We start from the raw sequence: 17,220 nt of genomic DNA on the forward strand, positions 1-17,220 counted from the left end.
CTAAAAAAAGAGTGTGTGAGCATGGCCTAATACTGTCTTATTTCTGTGTACGCTGACAGATCTGCTCCTCATGAGCCTCTCTAGTCGCTTTCTGACGGTGGAGTCTCCTGGTGCAGATGCTGGGCCGTAGAGATGAGGCCATTACACATGGACGTGGTTTGCTGCCATTTTAATGAATGTTGTGTGGTTTTTCGGGCTCTTTTCCTTCAGCATCACACAGTTTTACTCATTAAAGATTGCCCGATATTGCTGAGAAATAGCAAGCACCATGTTACCATTACCGATCAATAGACAATCGTATGGAACAGTACGTCCATGTGGTTTACAACTGCACAGCAGCCGCATCTCATCTGTCCGGCCTGTGCACCCTGAGACCACCATTACAGTTCCCACAAGGATTTGTCACCCAGCTTTCTTAGACTCCTGAATGGCATGTCTGCCAAGTCCATGACAAATCCCTGTTTTAGAATCACTATCATTATATGTCAGCTGAACACAACGATTTGTATATCGTGAGGAAAGCATGTTCGAGTTTTTGATCTAGGAGAGATAAGCCGCCATCCGAGTCTGGCAGCGGCTTATCCTTTTTTTTTTTTTCCAAACACACGACTGCTCTGTTGCTTTGAGTGTTTATGTCTATGGAGGAATGGGGGGCTGACATCTATCATTGTGTATGGCTAGCTTTACCGTCACTAACAGCCCCTATGGATGTTATAACAGCAGCCATCTTCTTCTTCATAGCCGTCACCCAACTTTCCCAGGATCAGACCAAACTAATAGAGGACTGATAAGGTTTTTTTCATATACCTGTTATTTTATGCCCACTAATCTTCTATGTGTGCCCCCTATAGTGGGTAAAGTATGAGCACCCCCCTCCTGGATATGACTGGAGTAGTGAGGAGGAGAAGCAGGGCTGGAGCTGAGCATCTTGGGTGCATCTCTCTGCAGGAGTGACTGCCGGGATGCTCAGCCCCTGGTCAGGCACAGTGCACCGGCAGCGCCTGCCCACAGACCGGGGAGCGGCTCCTTTAAGAGTTAAGAAACTTGAGATTTGTTTGCGCAACAGTCAGTGCAGCGGAGCCGCCAAAGTGTCTAGACTGTCACGTGACGGCTGGCAGCCAATAGCGGCGCCCGGTGCTGGGCCCGAGAGTGTGTGTGAGAGCTGGAGCACAAAGAGCAGCGAGCGGAGAGCAGGCGAGCAGGGCACCGGAGCGGAGTGTGTGCAGGCGGGCAGACAGCGGCGGAGAGCTCCAGCGGCCCCACGTGACCGAGCAGCAGCAGGGTGAGCCGGAGGACTGGCCGCCGCCGCCGCCGCACGCTCCCCGGTGCATCCCTGTCAGTGTGGTCCCCAGGCAGGATGCTGCTTGTGCTGCGCCCGGAGCTGCATCCTCTGCGCCAGGCTGCGGCCATGTGACAGCTCCGGAGCCCCGAGCACCGAGAAGAAGCGGCAGCCGGGAGATGTGACGTGCAGCGTGCGGAGAGCCCGTGCACAGCCGCCACCGATCTCCCGGGATTAAAGCCCCAGCGCGGCGGAGAAGGACTGCGGATCCCCGGCCGTGCCTCCCCCGCGCAGCAGCCACACATGCCGGATCCCCCCGCGGCTCCCGGTCAGCGCTGAGGCTCCAGTCAGACCCGGGCGCATCCCCGCCGGGGGCGTCGCATGTTCAAGTCCAGACGCAGCGGGCTGGTTCGGCGCCTGTGGCGGAGCCGGGCGGGCGGTGATGGGGGAGTGTCTTGCTGCGGTCTGTCCGAGCCGCCCGGCGGGTCCCCGGAGCTGCGCTCCGCGGCATCAGGCGTCCTAAAGCGGCTGAAGGAGGCGGCTCTGTGCGCGCTGCTGGAGGCGGTGGAGTCCCGGGGCGCCGAGCCCGGAGCCTGTGTGCTGGTGACCCGGGCCGGGCCCCCTCCTCACCTGCTGCTCTGCAGGCTCTTCCGCTGGCCGGAGCTCCAGCATCCCGGGCAACTCAAGGCGCTGAGCGGCTGTCAGGGCCCCGGAGGAGCGGACAGCAACAGCGGCTGCTGCAACCCCTACCACTATAGCCGCCTATGTGGACCCGGTGAGTGCCGCACTGTCTGATTATGGCTCATCTCTAATATGCGTTATGCTGGTCATTATCTTTGCTGCTGTTCCTAAATGGAAGTGGTCTGCTTTACATCAATAGACTGAAGGGACACACTGCCCTGGTGGCTGTTATAACTGAGAGGGTGCTGCACTTCTACAGTAATGCATGGCAGGCTATGGCTGATGCATGGCAGGCTATACCAGGCTGTGGCTGATGCATGGCAGGCTATGGCTGATGCATGGCAGGCTATACCAGGCTATGGCTGATGCACGGCAGGCTATACCAGGCTTTGGCTGATGCACGGCAGGCTATACCAGGCTATGGCTGATGCACGGCAGGCTATACCAGGCTATGGCTGATGCACGGCAGGCTATACCAGGTTATGGCTGATGCATGGCAGGCTATACCAGGCTATGGCTGATGCACGGCAGGCTATACCAGGCTATGGCTGATGCACGGCAGGCTATACCAGGCTATGGCTGATGCACGGCAGGCTATACCAGTCTATGGCTGATGCACGGCAGGCTATACCAGGCTATGGCTGATGCACGGCAGGCTATACCAGGCTATGGCTGATGCACGGCAGGCTATACCAGGCTATGGCTGATGCACGGCAGGCTATACCAGGCTATGGCTGATGCACGGCAGGCTATACCAGGCTATGGCTGATGCATGGCAGGCTATACCAGGCTATGGCTGATGCATGGCAGGCTATGGCTGATGCAGGGCAGGCTATACCAGGTTTTGGCTGATGCACGGCAGGCCATACCAGGCTTTGGCTGATGCACGGCAGGCCATACCAGGCTTTGGCTGATGCACGGCAGGCCATACCAAGCTTTGGCTGATGCACGGCAGGCTGTGGCTGATGCATGGTAGGCTATACCAGGCTATGGTGATGCATGGCAGGCTATACTGATACTAGTGCTTTGTGCTTCTGATGTCTTTTATATATCACCACAAACTGCACATGTTGTGACTAATTCATCTACTCACGGTATAAAGTAAGTTGCACAAGGTTTCATTAGTTATTAAATATGTATTCTGGAATTAGCAAACAATTCACTAGATGAGTGATAGCAGACAAGTAGGGGTCTGACTGCTGATACCCCCTGATCATCAGAAGGGGAGTCCCATGAAATAGTGCAGCAGTGGAGCATGCTGCTGCCGCTCAGTGCAGAGACTATAAGGCCGCGTTCCTGTTCATCTGGTATATTTGCTATCTGGCCTGCAGCACCATGTAGCATTTCAGACCTTGGGGGCAACGAATACAAAAGACTCAGCTTCTGATGTTCCTACCTGGGATGGTGCTGGATCGCTGGACATACACAGCCCCATAGACATTAAATTGAGCCGTAGCGCTGATGCTGGAAAGCAGAACTGTTTGATAGTGACCATTCAGTGGAGGTTCAAGGCATCAGATTCCCCCCCCCCCCATCTATAATCACCTGGCCAGTGGGTAGATACCTTGTGGTTGGAATACCCCATTTAGGATTTAATTCCATGGAACTGGAAAACGTCAATTTTTAGAGATGTGCTGCCATTCATTGGGTAGGTTAGCCATCTGGCATGGCTGCTGTCAAGTTGCAGGTAATGAAGGCCTGGCATCTCATATGTCCAGTCATACGGAGCTACTTGGGGTGGCAATGTTGGGTGCATAGCCACCTGGCATATATCTGATGCCCCTATAGGATAAGACAGGGCCTGGCACCAGACCTAGGAACAGTTTGCATACTTGCCCTGGCATGATTCCGCTGCATGCAAAGTTTTTTGATCTGATGCAACCATGCTGTATGACAGCTATCCCACATATTTGGGAACCTGGCCTTACATTTGATGTGACATGGCTATGGCCTGGGCCATTGGATGGCAAAAATTATAGGGCAACGGATGTACCAAGGGGGGAGATTTATCAATGGGTGTAAGATATAGACTAGTGTAAACTGGCCCAGGGCTGTGGAGTCGGTAAGCCGCAGCTCCGACTCCTGAATTTTATCAGGATCGACTCCCAACTCCGACTCCTGCTCCTTCATAAATGGCCAGTCATATACCAGGGGAGTTATCTATCACACTGGCTCAGCAGCTTCTCCCTAATGTCCTACATGATCATTGGGCGACTTCTGAGGGAATAAAGGAATACTGTATATAAAGCAGCTTCTCCTGTGTGTGCAGGGGATTCAGACAGTCTCCAGCCTCTATGTCCTGAACAACTCACAACTAGGCTAGAAGGAGCAGGTGGTCTTTTCCTGCTGACAGTCTTCTATGTTTCTAACTAAATATTCACCATACACACAGAGACTGCTAACAATGCCAGATACCTGTAATATAGAGGTCAGCCATAGTGATATAGAGGGGTCACTGTGGGTGTGGGGGCACGCAATAGTACACACACACACCCTGCTGCAGCCATAGCATCCACTCACACAGCCTGTTGCAGCCATAGCATATACACACAGCCTGCTGCAGCCATAGCGCACACGCGCACACACACAGCCTGCTGCAGCCATAGCGCACGCACACACACACACACACACCCACACAGCCTGTTGCAGCCATAGCATACACATGCGCACACACACAGCTGCAGCCATAGAACACTGAAGAAAAACACCACATTGAGGACAGAGGTTACTGCTAATACACTGTCTTCTCCTCCTCCTCTATATTACACAGGATATCTCCTTATTACACTGCTGCTCATATGCAGTCATCCAGCATCCAGGAAGAGAACAGCACAGATCTCCCCCCACACAATGGACTCTTCCAGCTCAGAAACAAACAGCCAAATAGTGACCGACAACATCTCACCGACCCCCCTTATCTAATAGGGCCAGTGTTCTATTAGAATGTTGCTCATAATATGTATTGATGAGCAAAACTTATAAAATTCATATCAAAACTCAATTCTAAATTGTTCTAAGAATTTTTTTAAAAGCTGGAGTCGGTATATTTTTTCCGACTCTAGCCAAAACTAGCTCCGACATGTGATCTTGAATGTGGCCGTCATATTTCTGGTACAGTCGTCTTCTGGAAGGTGCTTGTCATTCCCATATGCTTGGCTCATAGCTTCATTGTGGTTCTTCACCACCTCTTCCAGTAAGGGGGGCTGTCCTGCATAAATTATATGTCCCATACAGTTTGTCAGTAGGTAGCGCTTACATTCTCCAGGTTGGCGGTATGTTGGCCTTCTACACTTGTCATCTCCATTGATGCTGTCTGTGGAAGTCACTATCATCCCATTCTTGTAAACGGTCATGTATGAAGCAGTCTTATATTTGACAGGCCTGGCTGTCTGATGAGTGTTGTGTCACATATTTACATTGAGAGCTGACCCCTTTAATTTGGAAGTCATCTAAAATTCTATTTAGACCAGGCCTGAGATGGTTTTTATGTGAGTTTTATCGTTGCCTATTTGTGGGTGGATTCTGCAGTGTAGAGAAATGGCCACTGATTTGGTATTGAAGAACCTGGCTGATAATGTAGACATCACAATTCCCTATGGCAAACCATTTTTATTTTTCACATTTTTGCACAGACCCATATGGGAGTCCTTAGGTCAGAAATAGGGAACCTGTGGCTCTCCAGCTGTGGCAAAACTACAATTTCTGTCATGCCTGGACAGCCAAAGCTTAAGCTGGTGGGAATTGTAGTTTTACCACAGCTGGAGGGCCGCAGGTTCCCCATTCCTCCCTCAGGTCATTGTTATGTTGGCCATAGACCTTCAGTAACTGTCAGCAAAATCCTTAAAGCTTAGATAATGGAAGAAAGTTTTGGAAATTACAATGTTTTTTACAATATGCGATTAAGTGTTCACGCACCTTTTGTATGCTAGATGTTTACTTGCCTGGTTACATTCATATGATTGTCTAAAGGAGCAGTCCGGTATTGTCGGCCACTTTGCACTGTCCACTAATATGCAGTCCTGGTGGCAGGTTTTTACTAGAACAATACATTGTACCATTCCTCTATGATTCCTCCTGGAAATGAATAAATTGTGAGTGCCTGATAATCACATTCTCCAAGCGCTGTGTACCTGTGTACCGCTCGAAATTCAGCCTGTCCTATTTCTTCAATGGGGTTTCTCTTGCGCCTCTCCACTCAAAGAATAAACATGTTCTCTCATCCTTTGAGAGGAGAGGGCGCAAGAGAAATCCCGTTATAGGAATAGAACAGACTGAATTTCGAGCGGAATTTGCCACGCGGACTCCCCTCCTAATAGGAGGAATAAGAGAGGGACAATTTAGTACAAACCAAAAAGGAAAGATTCTCCAGTATTGCCATCTCATGGAGATGGATAATCTTTTTGTGTAAATGGACCCTAAAAGCCCTATCACACGGGCGATTATCGTGTGAAAAATTATAGTGTTCGAATTTAAACGTTTTGCATTTTTCATCGCATCGTTTGAGCTGAACCTAATTGTTCTTTGTAATTCCACATTTGTTCGCTAATCGTTCCACATCATACGTTGGGATTAGATGGAGTAAACAATTGTAATAACTAATGACTATTTTGTGTAATACAGGGAATGATTTCAGGTAGCTCCTGTTTGCAATAGATAAAAATTGCTGCGTCTAATAGGACCCTAACGGGATGATTATCGTTCGAAAAATCGTTAGATCGTTCGAATTTGAATGATAATCGTTTAGTGTACTAGCAGACAACGATTAAACCACCAACGAGAAATCGCTAGTGGTTCGATAGAATTTGGACCTATTTTTTTATCGTTGATCGTTTGCATGGAATAAGATGTCGTTCAGTCGCTCTCAGTAGCTACGAACGCAATAACAACGACAAGACGACCGCAAGAACGAACATAGTTAACGATCATCGTTCCGTGTAATTGTAATTGTAATTCAACGATTTTAAGGTCGTTCGCCATAGTGGTCGTTTCAGATCGTTTATCGTTAATCGTCGAAAAATCGCTTTGTGTAATAGTACCCTAAGACGTGAATGTTCTATGCAGTGTGCCTACCCAGTGTTTATTACAATGGGAAGGTCACAGGATGGAAAGCACCTTCTTTCTCAGTGCACAAAGGTGCAGGCAGAAACCTAACAGAACAACTTCTCCTGTATTGGACATAACACGCTCAGTCTTATTATGTGCAACCCTGAGTCAATGCAAGAGTTGGGAGCAAAATGTCGTAAAGGAAAAAAGTCATGTAAAACCAGAGCTGTGTTTCTAGTGTTGCATTCCTGTGTAATATGTGCAGACCCCAGCACGTCCCTCTCCCGCCCCCTTCCTGGGCAATAAGAGGCTACAGGATATCTGAGAAGGAGTGCAATGGCAAGAATCCCGCTGTAATCGCATGCAGATCAATGGAACCACACAGAAAGCAATATAATGATCTGCAGATCAATATGGTTACTTAAAGGCGATCTATCATAAGATGGGAGGGAAACCTATTTATAGGACTGATAAGTACGATAGCACCCTGTGCATTTAGTGAGAGGTAGTGATATCCAGAGCCAGGCGTGTACCTTGTCACAAGTTGACTGTCGGTATTTTTGGGGGGTTTTATACTGAGGTCTGAGATTCCTAGAGTAGTCCAATCTACATTGTTGGTTGTATAGTAGACAGGCATGGAGTGCAATTATTGTACTATTGTATGCATCCAAGCAATGGCGGGCACATCATGGCATTTAGTGATCATTTAGTCTACATGCCTATACTACTCATCAATATGAACAGCAGTATGACCAGATCATTGCAGCAGCTCCGTACTGTCATTGCTTCATTTCTAAAGGTGCCCATACATATTACATTAGGATTTATATAAATCAGTGATTTCAAGCAAAAGAAGGATTCATTGGTTGAAATTTAAAGGGACAAAAAAAACTTATAGGGTTCATTCACACGTACCAACTCGCAGTGGAAATCTCGCTGCGAGATCCGCTGCGAGTCAAGGTCCTGGCAGGTCCCCGTCAATACATACGCTTCAGAACGCTGCGAGTATGTAATGCAGCCACCCCCGGTAACCCCTTCGGCTCCAGCGCTGTCTGTTTATACATTACCTCTCTCCTTGCTGCACGGGGTCCTGGCGTCCTGCTCTCCCGCCCCAATCAGTGGCTGCGGCTGGGCAACACACTGATTGGCTGGGCGGGAGAGCAGGACGCAAGGAGAGAGGTAATGTATACACAGACAGCAGGGGAGCCGAGCAGGAGCCAAAGGGGTTAAGGGGGCGGCTGCATAACATACTCGAAGCTGTTTTTAAGACTGCTGCGAGTATGTATTGACAAGGACCTGCCAGGACCTTGACATTGAGATTTCCGCTGTGAGTCGGTACGTGTGAACAGACCCTTAACATTTGTAGGGAAGTCAAAAGTATTCATTGGGTTTGGATGCCCAGACCTCGGATGGATTGCTAGATGAAGATGTGAGAAGGGCGCAGTAAGGGTGATGACAAAGACTGATTTCCATTGTAAGTCTACGGGACAGTCAGCCTACGTATATATAACGTGTATGACCAAATACAGAATCTGATACCAGACCTGAGAAGCGTAGGTATTATGCACACCAAAGGTTTATATACTATTAGGCCCCGTGCACACAGGGCAAAAGCAGCGGAATTGTCCGATGCTGAATGCCGGCAGCCTCCGTGTCATAATGACACTCCATGGGAGGCGCGCGCGCTGCATCTCTTGGCGCTGAAGAATGAACATGCTCATTCTTGAGCGTGGAGAGAGGAGCCACGCAAGCCGTCCATGGAGTGTCAGTATGACTCTAAGGCTGCCGGCATTCAGAGGCGGACAATTCCGCGGCTTTTGCTCTGTGTGCACGGGGCCTAAGGATAATCCAGTGTATGTGTTCTTCAAGAATTTTCAAGGCCTTGGCGTTCATGGCTAATATGTTACTGTGATGTGACGCTCTGCTGGTCACTCGCATCCAAATTAAACATGTAGGGAAACGTGTGCTAGGGATGTCCTCAGCCTTAAGCTGGGTTCAAACTGCGTGTTTGCAATCAGTTTAATGTATACGTTTTATGGGGAAAAAAACAGATGCACTTGTGTGCCATCCGTTTGGATTCGTTTTTCCATTGACTCCTATTTATTAAAAAAAAAAAAAAAAAAAAAAAAAAAGCGGATCGAAACTGATGCGGTTTTTAATGGACACAAAAGTAGTGTCCGTTAAAAGTAACCAACGGATTGCAAAAACGCAGTGTGAACCCAGCCTTAGGAATAAAATGTGTAGGTAAATGATGGCATCCATCTAGACTCAGTACCATCTGGAGGCGGCAGCCATTTCTAGCTGTCGACAGCCTGTCTGTACTATTCATCAGAGGAGTTGCTCTAGTTCTCTATGATAGCTACTTTGTCTCTCATGTCTTCAGTTCTGAGAATAGCTATACGTGTAAATGGTATTTGCTGCACTTCTCCAGGGGGTCTGATGTGTATTCCTGGAAACTCCTTGAAGTTATTAACTTTACAGTGTCGTTTAACATGGATAATACAGTATGCTACATGGGCAAGAAGGCAGGTCATATGGATAAATGGTTTTCATCCATATGTATCTACTAGTGTTGGAGAAATGGCAGACCCTGGGGAGGGGGTTTTACACCAGTCAGTCAAGGGGTCCCTATTGCCCAATCTTTTACACTTCTATAAATAGGGAAAGGGGCATGAGATGTACAGACTGCAATGCAAGAACGGTGTGCACAGTGCCAGTATGGTGGGTCATGCCTCCAGTTCTTTAAGAGGAGAATATCTCTAACGTAGGGCGTCCAGTGGGCAATGTCAAGATTGTCATGTCTGCACAGAAATCCAAGGTCATACATTCAGGTGACTACAGTATGGGGCGATCTATTTGTGTTTTGCCATCTTCTCTATATAACCTGAACATGTACTGACACAAGCATATGAGCTCTATGTAGAATCTGATTATGGCTGTACTGACCACTCCGTCTCGGGGATGTCCACCCTCTCATGGTCATTTCTAGAAGGATTTATACACTTGAATTACCTTTTTGCAAATGTTATTTTTTTTTCTAGTGTTGCTGCTATATGCTTGTATTGTGCAGGCTGTTTTTGTGTTTTTTTTTTGTTTTTTTTTTTTAAGCCAGATGCAGGAGTGGATCCAAAATCATTTTGCATTTGTCCCTTCTTTGTTTCAGTGACTAAACGCCTCCATTGGTCAGATAGGATACTGTAGTAGACTACACTGCTGTACTTTCATAGGCAGGAACCTATAGTAAAGAAGGAACAAATAGAATATTAGCCTATGAGTGATGTTGCTTTATGGACTACAGTAGACAGATAATGTACATTGTAAAATTCTTAAAGGGGTATTCTGGGCAGGAGGGCAATTACGCAGAACAATGATCGTTACTTATGATCATTCTTGCGGTCGTCCAGTCGTTGCTATTGCATTCGTCGCTACTGTGAATGACCGACACACCAAAGTGCGAATGATTTGCTATCGATCAACAATAAAAATAGGTCCAAATTCTTTCAACGGCCAACGATTTCTCGTTGTTCGTTTAATCGTTGTCTATTACACAAAACTATTCAATTACGAACGATCTAGCAATTTTTCGAGCGATAATTGTCCTGTGGAATAGGACCCTAAGGGTACTATTACACGGCCCGATAACTGTAAAGGAGCGCAGATCTGCTAGATCGGCGCTCGTTTACTGGGCCTTTTACACGGCCCGATAATCAACTAACAAAGGCGGCAGCCCTTGCTTAAACTCTATACATATCCTATCCAGGCTGCAGGGCTCCTAGCGGTCTGCTTCTCCCCAGGTCCCACGTGCTCCAGCTTCAGAGTGGCCTGTCCCGGGCAATGATTGGCTGAGCGGCCTGTCAGCTCAGACCGGCCACTCTGAAGCTGGAGCATGTGGGACCCAGGGAGAAGCAGAGCACAAGAGGAGCCCTGCAGCCTGGATAGGTAATGTATAGAGTTTGGAAATTGTCAGCCGCCGGCCGCACAGGTTCATTCTTTGGATGGACGACGGAATCCGCCTGTGCATAGAATGGAGTCTAGGACACGAGCGGAAATGCGCCCGCCCGCCATAGTCCGTGGGTGGGTGTGAGCTGCGGAATGCACGAGAGGTTATCCTTTGCCATTCCGCAGTGTGCACGTACCCTTAGGGAGGAGTTAAGCAGGTCTGTGTGAGTTACAACTCTCAGCATCATCCCAAAACATCTGACATCCACACAAAGTTTCTTTTTAGGTCTCTAAAAAATAAAAAAGTTAACTTTTTTATGGCCCTTTATAGGAGCCTGATTTAAGAAAATAAACACTGATGTGATGTTTTTCTGTGAACACTTGGGTTGGGGTATTTATGTAAGGGGGCAGCACACAGGGGCATTCTCCGCTAATTATTTTTTTTAGCTCCGTAAATGTTTCTTCAGGTTTTTAATCACTGGTCATTAATAGTGTGCAGGGCACGGTGTGTGTGTTGTTTTTAGTTCATTTCAGTTCAGCTTTAAAAATAGCGAAAGCCCGAGATATGACGTCCATTGGAGAATGCTTTAGTATGCTTTTCCATCCCTATGTCCATGACAACATCACAAATCTCAGCCGCTCGGGCTTTTCTCCCTTCTCAATTAGCTTTATCTGTTTTATCTTTTTGTTCTCCTCCAATCTGGATGCAAGTCATTGTTGTGTAAACTGTAGTGTATTTGGTTGTGGATGGATGTCTAGCCTCTTGCCTCTTTTCGGGCACACCCCGGAATCTGTCAGGGTCTCTGTTTTTAATTTATTTTTTTAGTACATATTCTGTTATCTGCCATTAAAGGGGTACTCCGGAGAAAATCTTTTTCTTTTAAATCAACTGGTTTCAGGGAGTTTATACAGATTCGTAACTTACTGCTATTTAAAAATCTCAAGTCTTCCAGTACTTATACTGCTGTATGCCCTGCAGGAAGTGGAACTATACAGAGCAGTAGCAAATCCCCACAGAAAACCTCTCCTGTCCTGGACAGTTCCTGTCTCGGACAGGGGTGGCAGCAGAGAGCACTGTCAGACTGTGCTGTATAAGCAGTGTGCGTGTACAGTTTGAAAACATTGTGACCTAAAGGATGGAATATAGAAAACTGTAATAGCCTGCATAGGACTTGTTCACCATGCACCTCCAAGGAAAGGTAATGTCATTGGGTGACATGATGGCATAAGGGCCCATACTTGGCTTTGTATGATCAGTACCTATGAACACACTCTCCGCAGTGGGTGTATGTTGGAATATATTAGTTTATATACTGTGGTGTCAATAGACAAAAGTAGTCTACTTTCTTCTGTCCCAGAACGTAAACCTTTACTGTCGTAACGCAGACCAAATGTAGTCACAAGTAGACTGTGTGTCTGTTAAAGCCTATAGGGACACCGTGGTATAGGTTTTGATGATGATTTGCAATGTATTCAGGCCATACACATGTTATAAATGGGGCCTAACTTGGAATAATAGCTATAAACCTGTAAGTACACTGTCCTGTCCAGTATACACACAACGTAAGGCGTTTTAAGTAAACCTCAGTAACAATACAATAGACAGTGGAAGGGGTTACTTGTTACTGGATTCCTTATCTCAGCAGGACTAGCTTTGCATTCCCTGCCTGGGGCCACCAGTGTAATTACACATAGAAACAGGTCTTTAGTGGGAAACATCACAGGCCTGTCAGGAGTAAACAGTATGATAACCCTTTTATGCTTGACACTTTCCAGGCATGCGGGGACACATAGTACTTTTATGGTTCGGGCTTGTACTTCCCGCCTTCCCCCTCCATTCTTAGGAACTACTTGTCCAGTTACTGCCACAAGGTTTTCATCCCATCCTTATATAAAGGACGTCATTAGGTGGGACCTATTAATATATGGTAGGCACTCTGTAATATAAGTTAGTCTATGTGCCCACACACAGTATTTTTGCTCTGTATTTTGCAACCAAAACCAAGAGTGGATTGAAAACACACTATGTTCACACACTGTAGAAATTGAGTGGATGGCCGCCATATAAGGCAGGTATTGTAAAAGAACGGGCGTTTTGAAATACCAGCCGTTATTTGCCATTAAATGGCGGCCATCCACTCAATTTGTACAGTGTGTAAACATAGCCTTACTGTGTTTTCAATGCACTCCTGGTTTTGGTTGCAAAAATACTGTGTGGGAACATAAAAGCCTTAGGGTCCTATTACATAAAGCGATTTTTTTTTTTTTTTTTTTAACGATTAATGATCGCAAACAAGATTGTTTTACCGTTAACCTGAAATCGTTCACCATATTACACAGAACGATAATTGTTAGATACGATAATCGTTATTGTGATTGTTACTGTGATCGTTTATTTCTTCTCATTCCAGCAAAACAATGAACAATGTGCGATTACACTGAACGATTAGTGAAAAAACCTGTAAAAAAAAGTGTAGAACCTGAGCGAACAAATGTGGAATTACAGCGAACGATTAACGATAATCAATTACACAGAACAATTATCGTTTAAATTTGAATGATATAACGAGTTTTCACACGATAATTGTCCTGTGTAATAGGGCCCTTAGGGTGTGTTCACATGTACAGGGCCTGCAGCAGATTTGATGGAGCAGATTTGAAGTTGCAGAATCGAAGCAGCGGATCCTGTACGTGTGAACGCACCCTTATATTGTTTTTGCCAAAAAAAAAAAAATAATTAGCTATACTTTTCTAATCTATAATTTACTCCTTTCATCCAGTCAGACCACAGGACTTGCCCCTTATCCTTTACTCATTGTAGCTTCCTGAAAATGGTTAAGTTCAACCAACTGCACTCATACGTGTATGAGAACCCTAAAAGGGTCATCCAGTGTTTGGGTGGGTTCACACTGAGGAATCCGCGCGGAGAAGTTCCTGCGGATTCTGTTGCTCGCCCCCGCACGCATTTCTGCTCGTCCCATAAACTCCATTCTATGATCGGGCAAATTCCACCATCCGCCGAAAGAATAGACATGTCAGTTCTGTCAGTGGACTGCATAATCTGCCTGTGCATAGAATGGCGTCTATGGCACAGGCGGAGATGCCAGCGACGGAATCCGCAGGAACTTCTCCGCACAGATTCCTTAGTGTGAACCCACCCTTTGGAAGAAAGTAGCCATGTTTTTTCTAATGCTGGATAACCCCTTTAAGGTCTAGTTCCATTACACACTAGGCAATGTAGCATGTTACAATTTACTCCTCATAGGATTGAGCTGACTTTCTGTCTAATGTGAATAGGCAGCTTATGGCTGGGGCTACTCTACGGTTGTAAATGTGCTTCTGCAACATACACCAAAACGAAACAGTTTTGCAACTATTGCTCTTAATAGAGGGTATCAGGAAAACAGATGTCAGACAACTCTGCACCTTTTTCCTATTTCCTTCAGTGTGTAAGAAAAAGGAGGTAAGTGTTGCACAACTTGAGCAATCTAGACTATCCATTCAGTGTAGCCCTAAAGCTAGCAATCTAAACCCTTTGGCTAGTTGTGTACCGGCAGGGTATATATTCGGGGTGACCCCACAAAGCATGGATATGCATGTGATAGAGCACGGCAGGCTGTCTGGATTCTGGGAACACATTATATCCAGCGCCTGAGCCGCATGGAAAGTTCCATCCAATTTTTGGAGGCCTGGGATTCAGCAATTATATCATTGTCATTTTTGCCTTGTGGTGGTTGCTGAGGTTATTTCAGCATTTTTGAGTCTGAAGCAGACACAATAGAAACATTTGTTTTTCTGCATGCCAGTGTTCCTTTTATATGTAATTATTTGTGTGTTCCTATAAAGAGGTCCACAAATGCCTTTTGTCTCCGCAGCCCCACCAGTGGTGTGTTTACGGCTCTAGGAGTAGTTCCCTTCACTTTGGAGAAGTCTCATGTAACAAACATTGCCCCGGAGGTTTCTGCGAGCGCTGTGATGTTGTCCAGTAAAAGGCATTACCCCCTGTAAACCGCTGATGAAGTGTGAGCTGGCAGGGGGAGGGTAGATGCTCAGTGTTACGAAGAATCAGAGCGTACAGAATACTTGTTTCTTTTCTGGGGGAATCTTTGGGTCCTGAGAGCGGCATTTGTTGAATAGCAGGCGACCAACGATGCGTGTGGGGATCAGACACTGGTGTGGGGGGTATGCTGGCTCCCATCTTATGAAAGCAGCCAGGGTTAGGGGCACACTGCCTGGATCACTGTTTGTTTAATAACACGGCAGCAGCAAGCTAGCTGATCATTTACTACCTCCTCTTCTCATTCCTTCTTCTATGGTACAAGAAGAGTAGATGGGTGACAGACTGCTCTAGCTATACCTTACCTCTCAGCTACAGGAGAGAAAAGGGAGGACCGGTACATGTATTCATCTGCTGGAGAATAATTCTCCTGCAGACTGCAGCATGTTGTTGTCTGTACTGTAACCAGTCCTGTTACAGAAAATCCTCCACAAATAATGGTTCTTTTCTTGCTACCTTTTAACAGAGTTGTCAGGACCGGTCTTTATTGTATTTCCCAGAATCTGACTCATTGGTATGGGAGCCTTCCTGGTACAGGTGTAGGTAGACCACAAGAACCACCTTAACTGTCCTTACTGTATTGAATCAGAACTGCAAGACAATACGCTGGATGGACTTATGTGTTTTTTACTATGCAATGTTTCTCTACATATATCCCTTTTAGATATGGATGTTCTGATGACACAAAAACTTTTCTGTGACTTCAGGTCTTGTATAATAAAAAGATTAAAAAAAAACATACTCCCCTGCTCCAATCTTCCTCAGCTGCCCTCTGATGGCTCAGGGTCCCTGCTGCTGTTGGCTGGTTCCAGTGCAGTCACTGGCCATGGTTGGTCACTGCTGTGGACAGTGATTTGGCTGAATGGGGAACACCTCACAGGATGCAGTAGGGACCAGGAGCTCTTGAAATGGTAGCAATGGGTGATTGGGGCAGGGGAGTATTTTATTTTTTTGAAACAGGACATAGTCCTTTTAAAATAATCTTTTTGATACTTAAAGACCCCTTTAATGAAAGTCTGTCAGAACTTTTAATCGGTCTTCATTGTCAGGCATACCTACTCGGTCATTGTGGGGCTAGCGGTCAAGTATAGGCAGCCATATTGTGCCAGCAGATTTTATGAGAAGATGAGTTCTTTTTTTGCAGTGTTAAAGGAGTTAAGTCCAACGAAAATTTTTATTAAAATATATTATTACCCCTCAAAAGTTATACAAATCACCAATTAACACTTACTACGGCAAATGCACATAAAGTGCTTTTTTTTTCCCTGCACTTACTACTGCATCAAGGATAAAATGGTGATGTCACGACCCGACTCCCAGAGCTGTGCGGGCTGTGGCTGCTGGAGAGGATGATGGCAGAGGGATGCTCAGTGTCCCTCCAGTGCCCTGTGTCCCTCAGTGTCCCCCTGCCATCATCCTCTCCAGCAGCCACAGTCCGCACAGCTCTAGGAGTCTGGTCGTGACATCACCATTTTATCCAGGAAGTGAAGCCTTGTTGTAGTAGTAAGTGCAGAGAAAAAAGCACTTTATAAGCATTTCCCGTAATTAGTTTATATTGGTGATTTGCATAACTTTTGGGGTGCATTACAATACTTTAATAAAAATTTTCGCTGGACTTCTCCTTTAATTTTTAATCTTGGAATTTCCTGTTCTCTGTAATGCTTGCTGTATATGTGACTCCTTGGCCAGCTGCCCTGTTATTGATGAAGCACATGTTAATCCATTCTGATGCCGTTGCAAATATTGATGCAGACAGCAAGGAATGGTTGTGTGTGTGTGTGTGTGTGTGTGTGTGTGTGTGTGTGTGTGTGTGGGGGGGGGGGGGGGGGGACGACTCTAGGCTCTGTCTGTAGAAAGTAGAATTAGCTGCTCTGTTAGTTGTTGAATGCAGACAGTGAGATAAAGCCATTCTTTGCTGTAATGGTTTTATAAGGTCGAGTCCTCTCTAATGGGGAGTAGAGGAGTCCAGGAATCAGGGAGTTTGAAGTTAGTTATTTGGTCTGGCGTGCTTTCTCTTTGAAATCAGATCACTCTCAGCGCTGCTTTCCTGAGGAGGTCCCTCTGCTGTTGAGGAGTAGGAGTGGTGATAATACAGAGTTTGCTTTTTTGCTGGCGCCAGAATGACTGTTTATCTGGAGATCTCGCCAATTACAGCTGCTTTCTTAAAGCTGCAGTCACCACTACCCCCCTCCCCTGCCGCTCTCATTCAGCCACTCTGTCC

The 17,220-nt window shown here is 46.4% G+C and overlaps 1 protein-coding gene across 1 annotated transcript in view; it reads left to right on the forward strand.

Moving 5' to 3' along the window:
* The first annotated feature begins 1,310 nt into the window (after positions 1–1,310).
* The window catches only part of SMAD6 (SMAD family member 6), a 38,800-nt gene continuing 22,890 nt past the window's right edge, over positions 1,311–17,220 (forward strand). Inside the window, exon 1 of the mRNA XM_069974100.1 lies at positions 1,311–2,054. Within this exon, the coding sequence (XP_069830201.1) occupies positions 1,661–2,054 (394 nt within the window). The 5' untranslated portion in view covers positions 1,311–1,660. The remainder of the gene's footprint in view (positions 2,055–17,220) is intronic.

The sequence above is a fragment of the Dendropsophus ebraccatus genome, chromosome 1, assembly GCF_027789765.1.
Source record: "Dendropsophus ebraccatus isolate aDenEbr1 chromosome 1, aDenEbr1.pat, whole genome shotgun sequence".
Taxonomy (NCBI): domain Eukaryota; kingdom Metazoa; phylum Chordata; class Amphibia; order Anura; family Hylidae; genus Dendropsophus; species Dendropsophus ebraccatus.